The 23,455-nt window shown below is 41.6% G+C and overlaps 1 protein-coding gene across 2 annotated transcripts in view; it reads left to right on the top strand.

Moving 5' to 3' along the window:
• The window catches only part of SLC43A3 (solute carrier family 43 member 3), a 46,327-nt gene extending 23,551 nt beyond the window's left edge, over positions 1–22,776 (top strand). The window contains exons 2-14 of one of the 2 annotated variants that reach the window (XR_011973628.1): positions 2,166–2,353; positions 4,107–4,236; positions 5,795–5,841; positions 8,704–8,780; positions 8,997–9,089; positions 12,166–12,305; positions 12,712–12,827; positions 15,994–16,164; positions 17,397–17,516; positions 18,090–18,276; positions 20,548–20,671; positions 21,236–21,422; positions 22,426–22,518. Coding sequence is in view for 1 of the 2 variants with exons in the window: in XM_072638634.1 (XP_072494735.1) it covers positions 2,166–2,353; positions 4,107–4,236; positions 5,795–5,841; positions 8,704–8,780; positions 8,997–9,089; positions 12,166–12,305; positions 12,712–12,827; positions 15,994–16,164; positions 17,397–17,516; positions 18,090–18,276; positions 20,548–20,671; positions 22,426–22,518 (1,486 nt within the window). In the remaining variant the exon portion in view is untranslated. Of the gene's footprint in view, positions 1–2,165; positions 2,354–4,106; positions 4,237–5,794; positions 5,842–8,703; positions 8,781–8,996; positions 9,090–12,165; positions 12,306–12,711; positions 12,828–15,993; positions 16,165–17,396; positions 17,517–18,089; positions 18,277–20,547; positions 20,672–21,235; positions 21,423–22,425 lie in introns of both variants that reach the window. The other variant, XM_072638634.1, reaches the window with a different exon arrangement.
• The last annotated feature ends 679 nt before the right edge of the window (positions 22,777–23,455 follow it).

Here is a 23,455-nt window from a genome sequence, read left to right as displayed (position 1 = left end):
TATCATTTGTGTGTGTGTGCGCGCGTGCGCGTGTGTGTGTCCATGTTTTTATTTCTCTCAAGCTGGCAACACACATGCATTGAATGAGGAGTCAGTCTAGAATAGCTTATTTGGGGGTTTGGGGTATAGAGCTATATGTCCTTTGAAGAGGTGTTCCCAAGGGGTGCAAATCAATTGTGATTAGTTAACACACTGGAAGGTGGGCTATGTTAAAACAAGGGTCTTGGGATATGTGATTTAGGTCACCTAAATCTTGGTCAAAGAGAGAAATAATTAAATATTTCATGTAAGTTCAAATAATATTAAAGTGGCTTTTTGAAAGGTTATCTTCACTATGGCTCCCTTTTCCCTCAGCAGGGTAAACTGAACTGACTATTACTACTGGTATAATTCCTTCCCTTCCCCAAGACAGATGTTATTTATTTCCACAGAAAAACCATCTCCCGATTGTTTTTCAATGTTCAAATATGTCAAAAGTCTGCATTTACACAGTGCCCTCCAAAGATCAGAAAACAGAAGTATCACACTGCTTTCTGGCAGCCATGACTGATCAACCCAACAGCCTTCCTTAGGTGACTTCTTTGACATAACCTTAGTCACAACCTTGTGACAATAAGGAAATACAAGAGGAAGTATAAGTCAAATAGGTTTTAAATATTTCTGAATAGCAATTTCATCCAACTAAACAAACCAAGAGCACTTTAATCTGGCCCCTTTAAGAGAATAAGGCATTGACCTTTGTCTTAGAATGTTGAGTAACATCAGTCAATAGATGCCTCTGGAACTAGTGCATTCATTGCAAAAAAGGAGGTGCTAGAGAGATTGGGAATCTGCAAAGAGCTCTGAAGAGAGGGTGGGGGAGAAAAATGTAGTTGCCTTCTGCTGCACTTCGGAGACAGAGTTATGTTGGGTGGAAGAACTATCTCCTAGACTAAGCATGCTCCCCCACCTTCCCCGATCTCCACACCCTCCCCCCTGCCCCACCGGATGGGAAGAGGGAGGACAAATTCTTGGAAACATGGGCTAGATGTTTAGAAAAAAATGTGAGCGCCAAAAGGGACCCTGGAACACAAAAATGTCTGAGCTGAGAAGGGACCCAAGAAACCAATTTGACAGAGCTGGGAAAGGAGTTTAGGGCATGGAATAACCAGATTAAAAAGTCATGTAATCTGATGTCTTCATTTTACAGAAAAGGGAATTATCATTCAGGAATTATTTTTGTTTGTGATTGGGAAACATCCTAGTTTCTCTGGGTTGCTCCTCTGCTGGTCAGAGGAAAGCTCTGTGGAATGAAAAAAAAATCGCTGAGGGACTTTGGGAATGAGTTTTCTGGAAGTAATGTGTCTTGAAGATGTGTCTTGAAGAAAAGATTACCCAGGGAGCCATTAACCTGAGTAATGGACAATGTTGACGAAGGGTTCTTAACTTAACTTAAGGTCCCTGAATTTATTTATTTTTTAAAAGAAATTTTATTTAGTATTTTATCTTTCCCCAGTTACATGTAAAAATTCCCTGAATTTATTTTAAAAATATGTTAATAACTGTATTTCAATGCAATTGGTTTCCTTTATAATCTTTATATTTTATTTTCAAATATTATTGTGAGAAAGTTTCCACAGGCTTTACCAGACTGCCAAAAGAGTCCATGGCACGCACACAAAAAATTAAGACCCTCTGGTGTAGGAGGAGCAAAATGTGGAGCTGAGAGGAGTGGTTAGGTTAAGTAGGATGGTGAAACAATATAATAGCTAAGGAAATAGAGAGAATCAGGCACCCAGTATTTCCTCACCCATGTTTCTAGCTAACAACACTTTGTTCTAATAGCTGCTGAGTCCCAGGGACTCATACCCTATAAAAGAACGTTTTCTTTTATTTATTTGCTCACTGCTCTCTTGGTTTGCTCTCATTCTTCTCCCTCCAATCCTGTTTCCAGTCAGGTTAAGTCAAGTGTGAGCTTTCAGGCAGTAGATGAGCTCCAGAGACCTAAAGATGCTGTCCTCAGGGAGCCCAAATAAGTAGGAGGTCTTGCTTAGGAAGGAAACATGGAGACATCCCTTCCTTTGGGAATTTGGAGCCAATTCCAGAAATCAGCAAAGACAAAGCCCCTATTGAGGGAGAACTTTGGGTGCTGTATTGTAACTAAGCCATTGGTGTCCTGGTTTTAGCTCCATGGCTGGATCTCAGCTCTCTCTTCGAGTTGCCACCCTCCTGACCGGGCTACTGGAATGTATTGCCTTTTCTGGGCTGATCTTTGGTTGGTCCTCGCTGGTGTTTGTTTTCAAAAGTGATCACTACTTTGAGGATCTGTGTGAGCCACCGGTAAATCAGACAAGCAATGCCACAGGATATTCAGGTAGGAGAAGCCTCTGATACAGGGGTGGGGGTCCATATGGGTCAGTGGGAATGTCTCAAGGGAGTGATGGTTTTATGGGGGAAGATCTTGGTGCAAGAGAGTTGGAACCTTTGACGAGTAGTATAGAGGGTGGGAAGGAATGTGACCAATGGTTCTCCAATTTGATAGGTCCATGATTCCCCAGGGAGACAGAAAAAGCAGTGCTCTGATAGACTAGAATTCCCTTGAGGTCCAGGAATGTTTTGTTTTTATACTTACAGGACCTCATTCAAATAACACAGTCTTAGGAAATACGAAGTACAAATGAAACAGGAAGTGACATTGCTAAAGCTCTCTATTTCCTGAACCTCTTTCCAGCCTAATTTTAAGGTGACACTAAGAAGCCAGTTCTGGGAAGCTCTCATTCATTTTTGGTGGGGGGTTGCACGGGTAGGTGGCAATTGGTGCAGAGGCAAATGTTTTTTTTTTTCTTTTGCTAAATGGAAGAACAAAATTTTCTTGAATTATAGTATTTTATTTTTTCCAATTGTAGGTGAAAACTATTTTCGCTTTTTTTTTTTTAATTTTGAGTTCCAAATTCTCTCCCACCTTACCTCCCTTTCGTTGAGAATTCAGGCAAATTGATAAAACTTATCCATAGGCAGTCATGTAAAATATATTTCCATATTAGTCATGTTGTGAAAGAAAACGCAGACAAACAAACCCCAAGATAAAGTACATAAATAAAAGTAACGTAAAATAAAATAAGTTCTGTATTCAGATTCCATCAGTTCTTTCTCTGGAGGTAGATAGAGTTTTTTTGTCATAGGTCCTTCAGATTGCCTTGGATCTTTTTTTTAAACATTTTTCCCCCAATTACATGTAAAAACAATTTAAAACTTTTTTTTTGTACAAAAATTCTCTTCCACCTTCCAGGACAAACTTTTCTAATGACTACACTAAAAGGAGACAAGTTACCTCTGAGGGCAGTGAGCTTTTCCAAAGGAGATCACTGTTGTGCAGTAGGAAAAGTGCTAAATGGAGATGGAAGACTTAGATTTGAATCCTGGCTTTAACTATTGTCTGTGTTACCTAGGGCAAGTCACAACTCTGGGCCTCAGTTTCCCCATTGGTAAAATAAGGATAATAACACCTCCCTCCTGGGATGGTTATTGAGGCTTCATTGAGGTGATGTAAACAAAGTGCTCTGCAGACCTTAAAGTGATGAAGAAATGTTAACTGTCATCCTGCCTCCCAGCACTTTGCAAAACTTAAGGTGCTATAGAAATGCTATGGTATTAATACTCCATTGGAAGTCTACAAATGAAAATGGAGGAAGGAGATGGTAGAGAAGGGATTCCTATTCTTGTGTGAATCATATTAGCTAATCCCCAAGGTCCTTTTTAATTCTCAGAATTGGAGCTGGAGAAGAGGGAGATGAAGTAAGACTTTAGCATGGATTTCAGGGGCAGGTGGATCTAAGAATCAAACCAGTTTTAACTCTCATAATATTGGGGTGGGCGCAGCACACTTGAGATAGCTATGGACAGGGGTTGATGGAACAAAGCTGTCTGGTAGCATCCTGTCTTACTATTGCTGCTCCCTAAGGGCAAAGCTCATTCTTTCCCTCACTTGATGGATGCCAATATTTTTGGTGCCCTCTAAACGTTGATACTCTGGAGAAGCATTCAAGTCTCCCTGCCTAGTTACAGCTCTGTATATGGTAACAATTGCTTTAAATGACATGTGAATATTTCCATTCTTTCTTTTCTAGAATGCAGTGCTCAGGATTCAAAATTCTCCCTCATCTTTACCCTGGCTTCCTTCTCAAACAACTTCTTGATATTGCCAATTGGCTACATCTTTGACCACCTTGGAACCACTGTGGCACGGCTCATTGCTATGTAAGTTCCCAGGGCCCATGCTCCTAAACTGGGGATTGGTTGGAGAGCTGCTGCCACCACCATATATGGTAGGAGAATCTAGGCAAAAAAGGTCTGAGCTATGGATTGCAACATAGCTTTTTCTCTTCATTGTCTAATTGTAACCCTTACAGCCTTATGCAAACTGAGATCTAGAAAAGGAAAGAGATTACCTATAAATTGCTGAATTAGTTTTCAGACAAGTGTCTCCTGATGTTAAATCCAGTGTTTTTTTTTTCTGCTGCAAGGGCAAAATCTATTCGTAACTTTTCATACAAGAGAGAATACATGGTCTTTTTGTCTGTCTCAAAAACAGAACAAACCAAGCAAACATCAAAAACCAAGATAAACCAATTCCCAAATTAAACATAGTTATGTTCCAGGGACATTAATCCTGCCCCTAAATGGGACTTCCCCTTTTGCCAAATACAATTAAAGCAAAACAAAGCAGCCAATATTTCTTTCCTGAGAGGATTCACCCACAGTCCTCTGAAGTCCTAGCTGATCACTGCACTGAACAGAAATCTGGAGTTTTCCTTTATATTGTGGGCATGGGTGTAAATTATCTTTCAGATTTTGGTTACTACAGCTCTCCATCAATCCATACAATCCTTTCAAGTTTCTCCAAATTCTTCAGATTTGTCATTTCTTATGTAACATGATAATACATTCCACTAATCTACTGGGATTCGTTACAGTTTCCCAGTCTTTCTCCTCACCTTCTCTTTGCTGAGCCTACATCTACCATCAAGACAATTGCAATAATACTGTCTGCCTTCTTCCTAGTTGTCTGGTCTTGTTCCAGGGAGATGAGAAATGTTCTTTGTAGTAAGGAGCTCACATTTTTATAGTGACTTAAATAAAGCTTACAATATCCTTTCCTTATAAGAACTGGGGAGGCAGATAGTAAAATTGATACTGCCTAGATGAGAACCCAGTCATAAAAGTTCAATGACCTTTTATATAAAAGTTATATGACCAGGTCATATAACTCATGCATTTCAGAGCTGTGTCCCCAGCCTAGATTTCTTGGGATTCTCTTTACACTGAACCCCACTACCTAGAAACCCCCTAACTGATCCTCCAACTACTTGTTGGTTTTTTTTTTTTGCTTTATTTTGTTTTTAGTGTGAAAGGAACCCCTTTTCTGTCTATCATGATGTGTTCTGTTCCCAAGATTATAAGCTAGTTGTGGCACTCTGGAGAGACCAGTCAGGCCTCTTGGTCTACTTTCTCTTTCCTCCCATTCTCTTTATCACCTCATTTTGAATTTCCCTTATTTCCACATGGCTGCACCAAATCATTTTTGTGGCTGACTCTTTTTTCCCTTTCTCCACCCTCCCCCCAGGCTGCCTGCTTTCTCTGTACCTAGGTCTTTTATAGCCATGGAATTGAAGAAAAGTTCCTGATCTCCTGCTGAATCACAAAAAGAAAATTTAAAAAAAATAGCAAAAAAGTGGGCTCTAAGCAGGATTCTTTCACTCTGGGGGCCCTAGAGTGTTCTACCTTGACAAGTCTTTTCTCCTGTTCTGCATTTCAGATTTCTCTATGCAGGGGGCACACTTCTTGTAGCTGTCTCCTCTGCAGGTGAGTACCAACTGAATAGAAGGGAGCAGCATGCCTGGCATAGGACCTTCCAGTGCTAGGGTTTTAGACCAAAAAGCACAGTGGCATTAGCGGGGAGAAGGGGAGAGAGAAACTCGGTGCAGGTACTTCTTATCCCCTCGATCCTTCCTGGATGTATCAGTAAGGACCCTGACATACACAAGAGGGCCTCCTATGTAAGTTCTTAGATCTGATTTTCTAAAAGGAAAGCAACTTTTGAGAGGTCAGCAATCACTTTAATCAAGCATATATATCATTCACTTAGTTCAGGGGAAAAGTCAGCATCCTGAACTTCAGAGAAAATACAGAGAAATAAAGATCAACAGACAGTTCTTCCAGCTGCCTGACATAAGCAATACATACATCACAGATCAACAGACAGATCCAACTGTCTGACCATACATACATAGTTACCAGAGAGAAGCATCAATAACTGGGTTTTCAAAGGGAGGCAGGGGCTACTTAGCAGCTGGGCAGAGTCTCCTCTGACCAAACAAACACTTCCAAGGAGTAAGCCCCAAAGTAAAATCTCACCTCAGAGTATTTATGAATTTTTCAGAGCCAGAGGGCATCACAACCCTTGAGAATCAGTACTTTAGAAATTAACAAAAGATATGGGCCTTCCAACAAAAAAAAATCTCCCCTGATCAAACTTCCCTTAATGGGCAGGCCCATTAATGAGTGGGGGAGATCTTTAACTCTCATTATCATTACTCTGGGTTATCACTTAAGCACTAATGTCCTGGGGAAAATCCCCAAGAAATCCCTTAACAGAACTGTACCAGTGATGTCTATGGCTCTCTTACAAAGGGTGGTGCTTTTTAGAGTGTCCTCATGAACATCCTATTGGAAGCCTAAAATAATCCTGTAAGGTTGGTAGAATGGGCCTCTATTATTCCCATTTTACAAAGAAACCAAGAATCAAAGATAAAAGGACTTGCCCAAGGTCATACAGCTGAGATACTCTAACTATATAATGTATGTTATATAGGGGAAAGACGACCTGGACTTGAATCCCACATCTCTCTCTTACTCTTGTTGACCTGAAAGTTGGTTAAAGAAAAGGCAACAGGCTAAAGGCATATATTATTTATTAATTCCCTCTTAAAGAAAACAGTAACATAGTGCTATGGAGCCAGGATTAAGACCTGACTGACCCAGTACAGAAATTGTCTGGCTTAAATACATTTTACCATGAGGAAGGAACTCTCTTAGTTGAACAAATTGTAAATTTAGTAAGACAATTAACAAAGTAGTGTCAATTGAGTTTTATGATCCCAAGCTGTGAATTTCCTCTCTGTAGCATATGTCTCCATGACATATGATAAAGAGAAAATCCCACTAGTGGCAGGTATGCTGTCATAAACAGGCCCTTGAAATTGCTGACACAGGAAAGGATACCTTTAACAACATTTCAATTGAAATTGCAACCCAGGACATCTGTGTTTTTCCTTATCACTAGCATGCCATGAAAAGGGTCTCCTAAGGAAATTACTAAGTCAGCCCCATTTGCTTTGCTGAGAAACCAAAAGGCATTCTCTGAGTTTACTTAAGATTAACAAAAGAGACTATTAGGTCCAGACTCTTCTTAATTCAAGCTTTGGCCCTTATTAAAGTCAAATTTATATTAAAATTTTTTTATTAAAAATTTATATTAAATATTATCACTCTCCATGTTTTCTTGAGGAAGCCCCTTATCCCTGTGGGTTTTGGTTTCCTCACCTGTAATTAAGGATGTTACATCAAGTGGCCTTTCAGCTCTGAGACTAAGATTCTATGAGCTTCTTGCCTGACTTTGTCATCTGGACTGATACTGATACTTTGAGAGTATGACATGAGCATTGAGGGGTAACTGGGGAGTGGATTTTTTGAAAGGTGGAAGTCTGGAATGGGTGGAAGATACTGGAAATGAAAAGAGTATGAGTGACCATAAACTAGGAGAACTCTCTCGTTAAGACTGGGCCAAGCTGCAGTAAGAGAAGGGAAAGGGGAAAGCAACTACCATATGCTTAGCACACCATACTAAGTTCTTTACAAATATTGGCTTGTTGGGTCCTCACAATCCTGGGATATAGAAGCTATTATTATTCCCTTTTTACAGTTGTGGAAGGCAGCTAGGTGGTTCAGAGGCTAGAGCATTGGCCCTGGAATTCCGGAGGATCTGAGTTCACATCTGATCCCAGACACTTGACATTTACTAGTTGTGTGACCCTGGGCAAGTCACTTAACCCCAATTCCCTCGACAAAAACCAAAAAACATACAGTTGTAGAAACTGAAGCAGACAATGATTAAATGACTTGCCCAAGGTCCCAAAACTAGTAAGTATCTGAGGCTGTATTCTTACTGACTCCAGGCCTAGTGCTCTCTCCACTGTTCTGTCTACCTGCCTCTAGTAAGCTTCAGCTTGGTCTTTTCAAAATATCCTAAGGTGTATAGAGAACCCCATCCTTGCTAAGTGGAGGACTGTTGGCCTGGCAGAATGCCAGGGGGTGGTTATCCAGGGGTGGATATTGAAAAGTCACTCTTAGCCTTCAGGGCAGGGAGAGGAGGAGATTGTTATTAATATTCTAATGGTTTGACCATGTTAGAGAGAGAAGGATGCAAGACCAGCTAATTGTAGAATTATGAGGCCAGGACTAAATGTCCTATAAGAGTCAAGGAAAGGAAGGAGGAGGTGAGTTTCTTGGAGATGAGGTAGCATAGGGTAGGCCTTGAAGACTGGAGAAGTCCTAGATTTTTGGTCTGTTTGAATCTGGGCCTGTGGATTTGATTTCAGGTAAGGAAGAGAAGAGTAGAAATGAACTGAGCTTGACGCTCCTGTGACCTGTGTCTATTCTTTCCAGGTACGGCACTGATGCTCTTTGTGGCATTCCCAATGCTTGCTGTTGGAGGCATTTTGTTTCTGCTTACCAATTTGCAGGTATGTCCTCGCTCCATTTCTCTTTTCCCTGAAAGTAAGGCAGGGGAGGGAAAGGACAAAGAAAAGGGGGCTACTTTCCAAATTGGTCTCCTACAGCTGTGACCCACAGGGGTTAGAGATATTCCTGCCTAGGCCTCTGGTCAGGAGCTGTGTTCAAGGATCATATGGTATGTATGTGGGTACATATTAAGAGCTTGTTGGTTGTCCATCCTCCAGGTGGGGAATCTATTTGGCAAACATCGATCTACCATAATCACCCTCTACAATGGGGCATTCGACTCCTCCTCTGCCATCTTTCTCATCGTTAAGGTATTTTTATTCCTTCCCTCTCCCCTCTCTCCCTCCTATCCTTGAAACAGAGAGGTTGACCAGAGTGGCAGGTGATTTCTTTCAAGGACTTGGGACATTTTCTCATTTTTTCCCCATAGAATGGAGCTAATGTGCAGACGTCATTTTTGTAATCTTCTTTGTGATCCCCTTTCCTTTCTTTTCTTAGCTTCCCAATTGATTCCTGGATTTCATTCTCCCCCCTCTTTTATCCATCTTCTGATGTCATGAAACTTTCCCTACTCATGAAACTCTAAAATGAAATAAGACAAGAGGAAATCCTTGGCCCTGTATCTAGTTTCACACCCTTCTATCCTTTCAGACACATTGAGCATTAATTCCCTCCATACTCTCCCAGCCCGAATGGTCTGCTTGGGTCTCTATCTCCCTTCTCTATGCCTTTGCATCGGATGTGTTAAGACTTAGCTCATGGATCATCTTCTGTGGGAAGCCTTTCCTGCTTCTCTGAGTTCTTACCTTCCTCTTCCCCCAGTCATGTATATATTTATTTGTATACCTGTTGTATGTCCCAGCCCTATCCCATAGAATATAAGCCTCTTGTGGATAAGAACCATTTTTTCTCTATAACCCTAGAACCTGAAATAATGCCTTGTTCATACAGTAAGCATACTTAATAAATGCCAGATTGGATTCACAGGCACAATGAGCTCATTGAAGTTAATGTGAGTCTTGAAGCAAGGACTCAGACTGCATGCATATGTCTGAAGTCATTGAGGTTGACTGGGACAGAAGACAAGATGGTCTATATGGTCACAGAGCTGGAAGGGACTTTAGAGGCTAGCTACTTCAACCTCTATTTGATAGATAAGGCAACTGAGGCCTGGCAAAGGTAAGTGACTTGCTCAAGGTCACATTCTCAGATATGGAATTTTAAACCCAGATCCAACCCTTTAACTCAAGAGCTAGTGTTCTGTCTGTTGTTCCATACTGAGATTTGACCCCACCCGGCTGCTGTCTTTAGAGTCATCAGCCTGTGTTGCCCCTGCACTGCTGTTTGGTCCTCAAAGATATGAAGAGGGCTCTTAGAAACTCCAAACAGTGCTCCTGAACCTGAGAGGTTGCAGGGCCATCCCACATTCTTCTCAGTTGAGATGGATCAACCAATTAACAAGCATTTATTAAATACCTACTATGTGCCAAGCATTGTGCTGGGAGTAGGAGATACAAAGAGAAAAATGAAATAGTCACCAACCTCAAAGAATTTATATTCTAATCAAGGACACAACATTATACACACATACATACATGTATATCTACACACATATATAAAGTGTGTAGATTTATTTGTCTGTTTGTCTATATATGTGAATATTTGTATGTCTATATATGTATATATGTATGTATGCATGTTGTTGTTTGGTTGTCTTTAAGTCATGTCTCACTCTTTGTGATCCCATTTAGAATTTTCTTGGCAAAGATACTGGAGTAGTCTGCCACTTCCTTCTCCAGGTCATTTTACAGAATGAGGCAAATAGGGTGAAGTGACTTGCCCAGGGTCACATAGCTAGTAAGTATCTGAGGCTAAATTTGAACACTGTGCTATCTAGCTGCCCCTATACATATACATGCATACATATGTATATCTGTCTATCTATCTATCTCTCCACATGAACTCCAAGTCATTTGTGGAGGAAGGGCACGAGAAGCTTAGAGGAATTGTGAAAGGCTTCATATAGAATGTGTTTGAGCTGGGTTCACCAGAGATTCCAAGAGAGAGTGGAGGAGGAAGAATATTTCAGGCATGTTTGTATGTGTTGGGTAGGGAGGGAAGGTCGTCAATGGGGATAGCCATTGTAAATGCTCAGCAATAGAACATGGAATTTTACCTGTGAAGAACAGTAAAAAACCTGGTTTTGCTGGACAAGGTTCTCTATTTTTCCTCTTTTGTCTTCTTTCCCTCTTGACCTCTGTTAACAATGCTGGGTGAGCTCTGTAGGTAAGAAGCTATTAGGACTCAAAAACATACTAACTTCTGCAGGACCAGAGCCAGCTCTTGGACCAACTCAGGTCAAAGGATCGTAGAGCTGGACATGTTAGAGGCCATTGAGTCCAATCCTACTACTTGACAGATGAACAAACTGAGCTCAAGGGAGGTTTAGTGATTTGCCCAGGATCACTCAGCTAATACATTTTTGAGGCAGTACTCGAACTCTTTTCTTCCTGATTCCAAGGGAAGCACCCACCTTTTTTCAGAATTCTTATATACTTATTTAAAGTGATACTCTATCTTAGGTTGTGATCGTTTACCCACTCCCTTGGTAAAAGGGTCATAGAGGAAGTCAGATATAAAGAACTAGTACTTGGGCAAGACACCTAGAATCTAGTTTCAGTGTTCCCATTACCTAGCTATATGACCTTGGATAAGTCATCTCACTTCTCTAGTCTCAGTTTTCTCATTGGAGAAATGAAGGGATGGAACTGGAATGATTGACAAGGTCCTTTCCAACACTAGCATTCCATGTTTCATGGTCCCTTCTTGTTCTGAAATTTCATTTTTTCAAAATTTCTTTCAGTTCTTAATAGTCTGTTCCAAGGTCCCCTTCATCTTACAAACTATGTGGTCTTGGACAAATCACTTAATCTTTTTGGCCTCAGTTTCCTCATGTGTAAAATGAGAGGGTTGGACTAGATGGGTGCCCTCCAGCTTCAGATCTCTATATCTATTCCATTCTAAGATTTCTTCCATCCAGTGATCTAATTATAAGAGACTCTTAAAGTTCCTCTTTTAAAGCCCAGAGAGATAAAACTAATGGTAGAATTTCAGGCACCATGTCAGATTTTGTGTTTGTGTGTGTGTGTGTGTGTGTGTGTGTGTGTGTGTGTGTGTGTATAAGGTAAGGAAGAGATTTTTGAGTTCCAAAAGGCTCTCCCCAGACCTTTCCACCCATCCTGAGGAGATGGTTTTTAGATCGTGAAGCTGGCTCTTGATCATACAATGGATGTCCTTAGAGTAGCCATCACCAAGTTTGGCTACATTGAATGATCCTCTTACTTAGGGGGCTGCATCCTTGCTGACCTACCCCTTTTCTTTTTACAGCTTCTCCATGAGTGGGGCTTGAAACTTCAAATCTCCTTTTTCATCCTCTGTGCCTTTAGCATCTGGCATCTCATCCGTACTTTCTTCCTCATGCCAAGGGGACATATACCCTTTCCATTGCCATCCAACTACAGCTATGGGTAAGGTCTAGGCTTTTCCCTAGGTAGTGTCACCTCTCAGGATCTGATAGGGGAATAGAACAGAGGTTGAGGTCAACATTACTACCCCAGGGCACTGAGACAAGGTGGGGGCAGGTGATGGAGGGTGGGGACTGGGGAATGAAAAACAAAGCTGTCTCACATTATAGCATGTTATCCTGGCCAGAATCCCAACCTCACCCCCAAGAACACAGGATTTCTTTTAGAGTTGTCTATGGGATCCCTCAACCCTAATGGAATGTTAGCTACTTCAAGGCAATGACTATTTTTGGTCTTTCTACCCCAAGTGCCAAGTAGAGTAGGTGGCACATTATGGATGTTTGAGACATGTTGTTGAAGAAAACCTGACTGTTCTCTGGGGGCTGGATTGTGGCACCTCTTTCCTCAGCATTGACTGTTCAAGGGGAGCTGATGGACCCCAAGGAAAAAAAGATGAAGAAGCCAGGAGGGAAAAGGTAGAACTGAGGCAGGAAGCCAATGCTCCCTCCCCAGCAGTTCAGCAAGGTAAGCTTCCAGCCCCTCTTTCTATCATCTGCTTTCACTCCATCTCTGTTTTTCCCTTCACCCGGTCATCCTCAGAGTCAATGCAAATTTCATTATCCTTCTCAAAAGTCCACCTCTCATTGAGACCCCTTTCTCTAACCCCTCCAACACAACTTTTTAAATCTTTTTCTTGCCATCTGTTTTTGTTTCACTTTTATTTTCAGATCTCTCCTCCCCTTCCATTCCTTAACAAAGAATGAAAGAAGGGGGCAGTGGGGAGGAGAAGGCAACTCAGCAAACTTACTCAGTACATCATCTGAGTCTGAGATTATACGGTATTCACACTCATAGTTCTCTCCTTCTACAAAGAGGGAAGTTGGCATCCAACACCTATTGACTCTTAGGCCAAGTTGATAATCCCTGATTCCTGCCCCTCAATCTAGTATACATTTTTCTTCCTCTTGATCTTACTTATCTATTCAACAAATACTTACTATTAATAATCAGAGTGTAGTTTAGTAGAGAACGCTGACATTAAAGTGAGGAAGATATAGATTCATATCCTGCATGATACATTATTATTGTTATTAATTAACATTTATACAGTGTGTCCCAAAATCAGTATGGCTTTAAGCTTTAATAGCTCAAACCTGATAGCTTTAAGACTCAAACTTTTTAGGACCCCCCCTATATTACATCTTGAGGTTTTCAAATTGTTTTATATATGTGTATATATTACCTAAGAGATATACATGTATATTTATGTTTATGTGTGTATCATCTATGCCACATAGCACCCTGTGAAATAGTTACTGCTGGTATTATTCCCATTTTACAGATGAGGAAATGGAGTCTAGATTTGAACTTGGATCCAGGATTCTTTATTTACTCCATCCTGCTACACTGGGAAATCACTTAACCTCTCATTGTCCCCAGGCAATTTTCTAAGATTTTTTAAGCATTATCAGATTAGGTGGCTGGTTGATTTTCAGGACCGAGAGCTTGAACTTGGGAAGACCTGGGTTTGAATCCTCCCTCTGACAGCATTATTATGTCCCTCAGCAGTAATAATAGCTAGCTCAAGGATTGTGAGAGTCAAAGGAGATAATGTATGAGAAGCATTTGGCAAAACTTAAAGCCTATGTCAGTGTGAGTCAGCTAGTACTGACTTGAATGATAAAGAAGTTGCCTTCTGTATGCCTTAGAGAGACTGTCGATCCCGAGAGTTCTCCATAATGATAATTAGAGGTCTTGGACCAAATAAGTGAGAAACCATTTCTCTAGCACTTTCAGGCTAATATAATGCTTTCCTTGCAGCCATGAGGCAAGTGGTTAGTATTTTTTAAAAAACCTATTTTAAAGATGAGTTCAGAGAGGGTTAAAGGACTTCTCTATGATCAGCCAGCTTATAAATGTTAGCGAAGAATTTGAACCCAGGTCTCATGATTCTAAGTCAAACATTTTTGGAATACTCTGTATAGACTCATTATGGGAAATCTCCTGAGCCAGGTCCCCTAGGGCAGGCAAGACTAAGACAAAGTCTCCATACTTCAAGCATTTTAGGAGGATGAATGACAAACAAAAGACAGGATGCACTAAGTGCCACGGGGCTGTTAGGTGACACCATAGAGCATAGAGCATTAGTCTTGGAGTAAGGAAGACTCATCTTCCTGAGTTCAAATCCAGCCTCAGAGATTTACTACCTGTGTGACCCTGGGGTAAGTCATTTCATCCTGTCTGCCTCAGTTTTCTCACCTGTAAAATGAGCTGAGGAAGGGAATGACAAATCACTCCAGTATCTTTGCCAAGAAAATTCCAAATGGGGTCATGAAGAGTCAGGCATGACTGAAAATGACTCAACAACAACAACACTAAGTGCTATGAGAGTAATAACTGAAGGATCATGGGAATTCTACAAGAGAGGACACTCCTGGATGGGAGCATTGGAGAAAGTAGTGGAGGAGTTAGTCCTTTTTTAAGGGAGAGATATTCAAGTGGAGAAACTTTTACAGGCAGAGGGAATCCTCAGCTGGACCCATTAGGCATATCCTCATTGGTCTGGGAAACCATATTTTAGGATAGACATTGCCAAGGTGAAGCCCATTCATGGTAGGGTACTAGGACAGTACAATGACAGGAAGATTGGGTGAAGAAACTAGGCATGTGTAATGTGGAGAAAGGGAGTTAGAAAAAGGCAGGGGAAATATAATGGCTGTCTTCAAATATTTGCAGGGCTGTCTTTTAAAGAGGAATGAGGTTTATTCTATTTGATCTCAGATGGAAGCACTAAGGACTATAAATAGGTGGAAATTTCATAGAGATTGATTTAGACTCATTGCAATGAAAAGCTTCTTAACAATTGCAGCCACTCTAAAATGGCCTGGGACTACCACTGTATGGAGTGACTGGGTCCCTGATAAGGGATCTTTAAGGGGAGCCAAGATGGCCACTTATAGAGAGGTTTCTTATTAAGGTTTGGGTTGGACTAACTGGACTCTGAGGTCCATTTCAACTCATAGGATTCACAATAGTGAATAGTTTCTTGTCCATTTAAGCACAAAGGGTGAGCATAGGGTAAAGTGATGTGAGGAATGGCTGGGTGGTAGATAGAGGATCATAGATTTAGTTAGAGGAGTCATCTATTCTAACCCCCTCATTTATAGCAGAGGAAACTGAGGCACAGAGAAACTCAGTGACTTGTCCAGGGTCACATCAGCTAGTAAGAGTCGGAGATAACATTTGAACCTTCCTGATTCCAAGTTCATACCACACCATGCCCAATATAGCCTATTTGTGGAGTATAGGTAATAGTAATTTGCATATCATTTTAAGGTTTGCAAAAAGTTTTTTACATAGGTTATCTCATTTGATCCTTACAGAAATCCTGTGAGGCAGGTGTTATTATTATCTCCATTTTACACAGGAGGAAACTGAGGCACAGGGAGATTAAATGATTTGACCAGGGTCATGCAACCAAAGTATCTGTTGCAGTACTTGAACTCTAATCTTCCTGACTGCAAGTCCAGTATTCTATTTACTGCCATACCTAGTTGTCTTTTAGTATAGGTTCCCCTACTGTTCAGTCTCTGGTTGCAATCTCTCCAGATTTCCATTTTCTCTATTCCCTGTAGTCTTTCCCTCGCCCTGCCCTCCCCCAACCATGTCAAGGTTCTTCTTTCCTCATCAGAGATAGCCAACATTGACCAGAGTGATCCTCCTTCTTTCCGGAGCTGTTTGCTCTCTTGGCGATTCTTTTGGCATCTGGTGTGGCTCTCTTTGATGCAGCTGTGGCACTACCTCTTCATCGGGACCCTGAACCCCATGCTGAACCATCTCGCCCATGGGGACCAGCATCTAGGTACTTGCCTGAAGGGCAGATGAGGGGTTGTTGGGCCTGGGTGGGATGTCATACAGGTGTGTGATGGGGAGATCTCACTGGTCTAAGTTCTGATGCCAGCAAGGGATGTGGAATCCAATGTAAATCTTTCCTGCTTCTTTAGCTCTCTAAGGTTTCTTTGAAAGCACTTTGTGAGAAGTTTTTTTTTGGGAAATAGGCACTATAAGGATTATCCTCAACTTTCTCATGAGAAAAAAAGTCCATGGGCCATAAAGTCATAGACTCAGAATTGGAATAGATGGAAAATCATTAATCTCATTTTATAGACTGAGGGAATTTCATTGCTGAGACAGGCTCACATAATTAGTGAGTGCCTGAAGTGGGATTTGAACCCATATTTTCTGACTTGCAAGTCCATTGCTTTGTTTATTATATGGGGCTGCCTTTCAATGAAGTTGAATGGATTGTTCATGATCCCTTAGTGGCTGGAATTGGAAGCTGCATCTCTTGGCACAACCAACGTCTTTGCATTATGTTAACCCTTTGGGGGCAGAATGTCATTACTAGAGATCTGAAAGGAAGATTAGCCTAAGAGGGAAGAAGGCCCTGGATTTTAGTGCCCCTGCCACTGACTCATTGGTCATTGTAGACAAGTCATTTACCTTCTCTGGGTGTGTTTGCTTCCCCTGTACAGTGAAAGCATTGGATTAGCTGATCTCATCATCACTGTCAGCAGTAGCAAACAATTATTAAATTTTTAAAAAGAACTGAGCCTTCCTCTCTCACCCAGACTGTAAATGCAGACACTGTTCGTGGGCCTAATAATCCCTCTCTCATCAGCATGGGAGCTTCGACCTGCTCCATTTCAGACTTGGGCTAGTTCTCCTCTTTGGGCAACATTGTTGTTTCCCCCATCCCACCCCAATGGCTCATCACATTGATTCCAAACTTAGTGTGGACATCTGATCAGCATAAGCCACTGCAGTTTAGAATCCCCAAGCTCAGGAGATCCTTTGCTTTCAGCTTTTCTGCTAGCTGGGATCACAAGCATGTATCACCATCCCTGGCTTTTGTTAAGCATTTATTAGGTATTCACTATACTCCAGACACCGTACTAAAAGCACAGTTCTGAAATCCAAGAAAGGGCAAGAAAAAAATGAGTTTGGGATGGTACCACAGGAGCAGGTAGGGCTGACATTCCTCTGTTCAGATCTGATTCTTCCTTCTTTGTCACCATCCTTTAACAATTGCAGTCAGCTCCTATACAAATGCCTTTGCCATCACTCAGTTCTTTGGGGTGCTGTGTGCTCCCTGGAATGGATTCATATTAGACCGCCTTAAGAAAAAATACCAGCAAGAGGCAAGAAAAAGAGGTGAGACCTGTGTCTCTGTCCAGGGTCCTGGAACCCTTTCTACTAATTTGTTTCATTTTGTCTACCTTTTTCAGTGTTTTGCTTCCTCTCCTTCCTCTCTAGAGCCAAAATGAGCAATTCTAGTGTCTTTGATAAGTTTTAATACACATTCAGTGGGACAATGAGGAGACCTAAGGGGTGGGTGACTTCTGATCTCAGGATCCAAGTTTCCATGGGTGGAGAGAACCAAAATCTGTTTCATGCTAGTGACAGAGTTAGTCCATGGGAAGGACACCATGATGCAATAATGGGAAAGAGGAGAGGCCAACCTGGGGGAAGAGATAGCCTTGGGAATGGGGAGAGAAACTCACAGTTTGGTTAGATTCTGGATTTACTTGTTTAAGGTACCTGCTTACATGTACCACTGGCAGTACAAAACCTGTTGCCCCTGCCCTCTACTCTCCTGTATCTTGCTCTTCCCCTCCAGGATCCTCCCTCCACTCTTTCCCTTTCTCCTGAGTCCTTCCACTTTTGAACTTGCACCCCTGACTCTATCTTTACTCTGACTTAAGCCAGGATCTCTTCTTGGACCAGGTTTTCCAGAGTCTACGGCAGACCTTCACTCTACCTTCCCGTCCTTGGCTTTGACATCCCTGTTGTGCCTTGGCTTCTCCATCTGTGCCTCTATTCCCATCCTTAAACTCCAGTACTTCACCTTCATCCTGCAAGTTATCAATCGGTCTTTCTTGTTTGGAGGGAATGCTGCCTTCATCACTCTTGCGTAAGTGGGGCTAAGGCAGGGAGGTGGGGAGTGTATATATGTGTGTATGTGTTCTAGGGCAAAGGAGGAGATATCTATTCTGTCCCCTATGAAATGGGGCCAAAAGACGGACAAGAGATAGAGAAGGGAGGGCAGTTAGATGATTAATGATCGACTTTGGAACTGGATGAAAGACAACAATCAAAGGGTAGTCACTAACAGCTTCAGTCTTAATTTTAGATACTGGAGTGCCTAGAAATCTATGGTCATTTCTCTGCTACTTGATGTTATTGATAACTTGAATAAATCCATTGCTCAGCCAACATTTATTAAGTACCTACTATGTGCTAGGGTGTATAGAGTAAGCAGGGAGGACCAAAACCTTTAATGTAAGGGCTTACTGAGCTCTTTTTGGGGTTGTTCATCTACCTTTGGTGTCCAGTTGATCACCCAACTCTCAGCTGTGGCTCCAAGAAGCTGGAGAATGCCCAACAGTCACATTCCAATATAACTGTCTTGGCAGATGGGTTAAATCAGATTGATGGAAACCAATAGGCCTCAAACTCATCCATGACTTAGGGTTGTCTACCCCAAGCATGTGAAGACTTCCCCTGGAAGAATGGGTGGATGAGAATCATTTGTTCCAGTGGCCACTAAGCTGGCTAACATAGGCTCTGTGGAGCACTTACAGCTTAGTTAGACATTGAAGATGCCAAGCTCTTCCACTGTATCTGGTGCAACACCAATAGTCTTGACTTTTGTTCTGCCTCCAGACTTAAATAACTCTAAAGGAGAGAGTGAGGCTGATGCTTTTGTGCAGCTCTGTCACACAACCAGTCCATGTGCAAGTCACTGTGTGATGTCATCGGTCCTCTTCAAAAATGAAGGGTGAACATCAACAACAGACTCTGGGTATAAAAAAACAAGTGAAGATGAACCTGCTTATATCTTTATTGAGTTTGCAGGTGGATCAGTATTCAGAAAGAACTTGACCTGTGATTTTGCTGATATTATGAAGTGCTACCAATTCAAGTTGGCACCTCTGCAACTTAGTCCTAGAGAGTTGCCTAGGGATACTAAGAGGTTAAGTGAATTGCTCAGGATAAAATAGCATATATGTATATATATATATATATATATATATATATATATATATATATATATATATATATATATATATATATATATATATATATATATCTGTGTGTGTGTGTGTGTGTGTGTGTGTGTATAAGGAAATCAACTTTTGAGGGGTCAGCAATCACTTTACTCAAGCACATATATCATTTACTTAGTTCAGGGGAAAAGTCAGCACCCTGAACTTCAGAGAAAATACAGAGGAAGTAGAGATCAACAGACAGGGCTTCCAACTCTCTGACTATAAGCAACACATACATCACAAATCAACAGAAAGATCCAGCTTTCTGACCGTATATACATAGTTACCAGAAAAAGAAGCACCAACATCTGAGTTTTCAAAGCTGAGATGCGGGGGAGGCTCCTTAGTGGCTTCTCAGAGTCTCATCTGACACATAAACCTTTTTCCAAAAACTAAGCCCCAAAGTAAAACCTAACCTCAGAGTATTTATACACTTTTCAGAGCCTGAGAGCAGGACTCTCTGATTCAAGCCTCACTAGAAATTAACAAAATGCATTGAGGCCTATTAATGGACAGAGAAGATCTTCTCTTCCCCCCACCCACCATTAACCTTAAATTACCATTACATTAGGGAATTTTAATCAAGATAATGAATAATTCACTTTCTTTGTAGTGAGATTTTGATAATGTCACTAGCACCTTTTATTACTGAAGGCTAGTCATCTTCACAAGGTTAGCTAATGGACATTTTTTTTCTACTTCATCTTTAAAAAATTCTAGGGAAAGCCATTAACTTTAAAAAAAATTGGTAAGGAGGGCATAATAACTCAAAGACCCTTTAGTCAAATAGGGATAAGCTACACTACATTAGTAGTGATGGCATCCATCCTGAGAAAATCACCCACACTGGCATTGGAGCTGCTCTACACCAGAGGGCCAGGATTCAAGTGTTGATTCAGTTACTTATAATTTTTGGCCCATTGTCTCTCTGGGCATCAATTTTTTTCTGTAAAATGAGTGAATTGAACATGGCAATCTCAGACGTCCCTTCCGTTTCTAAAATTCTGGGATTCCGAGCCTAAAAGTAAAAGAGTAGAATGGGGCAATAAGGAACATAGGCAAATGAGTTACTGGAAGGCCCTATAGTGGGAGGAGCAGGATGGCTCACTGGGCAGATCCGTGTTTCTCTACAGCTTTCCTTCCCAGCACTTTGGGAAGATCTATGGGACAACGTTGATGTTGTCAGCAGTGATCACACTTCTACAGTTTCCCATCTTCATCCTCATCAAGGGGCCACTCCAGAATGACCCTACCTATGTAAGTAACATCCCTGTGGCTACACCTCCCTCACCCTATGTGAGAAGACCTGACCCTTGGGGAGGAGGATGAACAATAAATGAGAGGAGGGGAAAGATGGGAGAAGAAAGATGATTTTGTACTTTTTGTCTCTAGTGTAAAGGGCTCCTCAGGAGCTTCCAATGAGGGACTGTGGCTGAGGGTTTCCTGGATTAGGGTTGCCAGCAGCAAAGGAAGACAGAAAAGAGAGGCAGCTCCATGTAGCAGAATACTTGCTGGGTTTAGACTCGGGATCTGGGTTTGAATTCTATTTTTACCCCTTATAACCTGGATGATATTGGGCAAGTGCCTCAGTTTCCTCTCTTGTAAAATGAGATGGTTAGACTCTATGACCTCCAAGGTCCCTTCCAGATTTATGGCTATGTTCCCATGATAAAAAGAAGGCTAATAAACTCAATCTTGCGGGGGGAAAGGACTAGAAACTTTTTTTAAAGTCTATCTTGTAAACAAAATATGATCCATTTGACAAAACCAGAGGAATTGTGTTGAGACAAACTTTTTAACATATGTTTTATCTGGAAATAGCCAAGGAGTGAGAGGCAGAAAACCTGGATTAAGACCCTGTCTCTACCACTCATCAGCTAATGGGACTGTGCCCATGATTCTGGAACCACTATGGTCCTCTGCTTCCTCATCTGTCCAATGAATACAATTGTCTTTCCTGCCTTTCTAGCCTCTCATGAGGGTGAAATGAGATTATATGATCCAAAAGGTAAGCAGCCCTCAGAGGTCATCTGGTTCAAGCCTTTCTTTTTATAGGTGAGAGAAACTATCTGGGCCTCAGGTAAATAATTTCCTTAAGGTCATACAGGTCACAAGGGGCAGAGCCAGGATGTACAGTCAATGTTCTTTCCATTATATGCTACCTTCATTTCTCAAAAGTGCTCTGTAGAAGTTCGCTTGTCCCTGGAGGCTCATATAGATGCCTCCTTAAGAATACTGGCTCTTAGTAAGCCTCCCTGGGAGTCAGAAGATCTGTTGAAATTTCAGCTCTATTAACAACCAGTTGTGTAACCTTGAGTGAGTTGCTTTATCTCTACATGAAAAATGGACAGGTTGGGCTAGCTAGGATTATGGAGTCAAAGGTCTTAAATTTTAATTCCACTTCTCATGTTTAATACCTTTAGGACCTTGGTTAAGTCAGTTCATCATTGTGGGCTTCAGTTTCCTTCCCTATACAGTAAGGGGGTTGGATTAAATGGCCTAAGCTTATGACCAGTTCTGTCCACATTCGCTTTTAGCTCAACATTTTGTAATGAGCAAGATACCCAAAGGACGGAATAGTAGATATGGGTCACCTAAGACATAAGGAGAATCCCTGACACTTGGGGGTAGTAGCACACACTACATCAGAGGAAAGTAGTCCTCAGATCTACTTCAAAGACAAATTCAGATTGTAGTGGGGAGATTTCAGAACATGAGTTTCTATAGTGAAGGAAGAGAGAGAGCCTGGGTTGCACAGGCTGGCTCTGGAAGAGGGATTAGGGTAAGATCAGATAAGAGAACTCACTTGGAGTGGGGAGGAAATATGCCCTCTGAACTTCCTGTTCTAACTAATCAAATGCTCCTTTGTTCTGACCTGCTGGAGCACAAATGCTGCTGGCACCCTACAAATCTTTGTGCTCATGACAAAGCCGTTGTTACCTCACCCTAGTGATTGCTTTGGCTGAGGTGGTCCTGACCTAGTGCTCATCCTTCGCTCTCTTTTCTCACAGGTAAACATCGTGCTGATACTGCTTACTCTCCCCACCTTTGTCCATCCCTTCCTTGTGTCTAAACAGTGGCAACACCAGGAAAAACATATGTGATGTTCTGTGTTATTCCCCTTCTTTCCAACTCAGAGATTCATAGTGATGCAATCTGCTATCCCCTCTCTGCCTGTGTTACTGCTGAGACTCCTTACAAGTCAGTGAGGGAGGGGATAGGGATGAACCTAAAAAGGCATTTTCCCTAAGCTGAGGATATTATTTGTCATGGAACAGACAAGATCATGGCTTATTTTTTTTAAAAATGTTTTTGTACAAAAATTAAAAAAAAAAATGTGAACACCAGTGCTTGCAGACATATCTGGGAAGCATTTCTCTTTGTTTTGGAATAGTGGGTTGGTGTGAAGAGGGCAAGGTTCAAGGGGCTGATAAAGGTCTCCTCAATTTGGAGAATGGTGTGATGGGGAGAATCTACTTACAGCAGCAAGGGGATCCATTGGTTATCAGGGAACTGGATCCATCTAGCAGGTAGGGGCTCAAACTCCAACACTGAGTTCAAGGGACCTGTGGCCTCAAGGCTGCATGTGGTCTTCTAGGTCCTTGGGTTTGGCCCTTTGACTGGGTCCAAATTTTCCAGAACAAATCCTTTTATGAAGGGGATTTCTTCTGTGAGGTTTGGATTCGGTCAAAGGTGATGAAAGAAGGGGGAAAAAAAGATAAAGAAAGCCAAAGTAAGGGAGAGGAAAAAGTTGAGGAATGTAGATTGTGATCACAGGTGTCAGAGTCGATGGTGGTACCCTTGATGAAAATGGAGAAATATAGAGGGGAAGAGGTTTTGGGAAGAGGGCATGGGATGAGTTCTGTCTTGGACGTAGAGATGCTAGTTGGCATAGTGGACAGAGCCCGGGCCTGGAGTCAGGAAGATGAGTCTTCTTGAGTTGGTATTCGGCCTTACACAAGTCACTTAACCCTGTTTGCCTCAGTTTCTTCATCTGTAAAATGAACTGGAGAAGGGAAGGCAAAAACCACTTCAGTATCT

This window comes from Notamacropus eugenii, chromosome 2, assembly GCF_028372415.1.
Source record: "Notamacropus eugenii isolate mMacEug1 chromosome 2, mMacEug1.pri_v2, whole genome shotgun sequence".
Classification (NCBI taxonomy): Eukaryota; Metazoa; Chordata; class Mammalia; order Diprotodontia; family Macropodidae; genus Notamacropus; species Notamacropus eugenii.
Note: the sequence above shows the minus strand (reverse complement) of the source record. Positions and strands in the feature narration are given on the sequence as shown.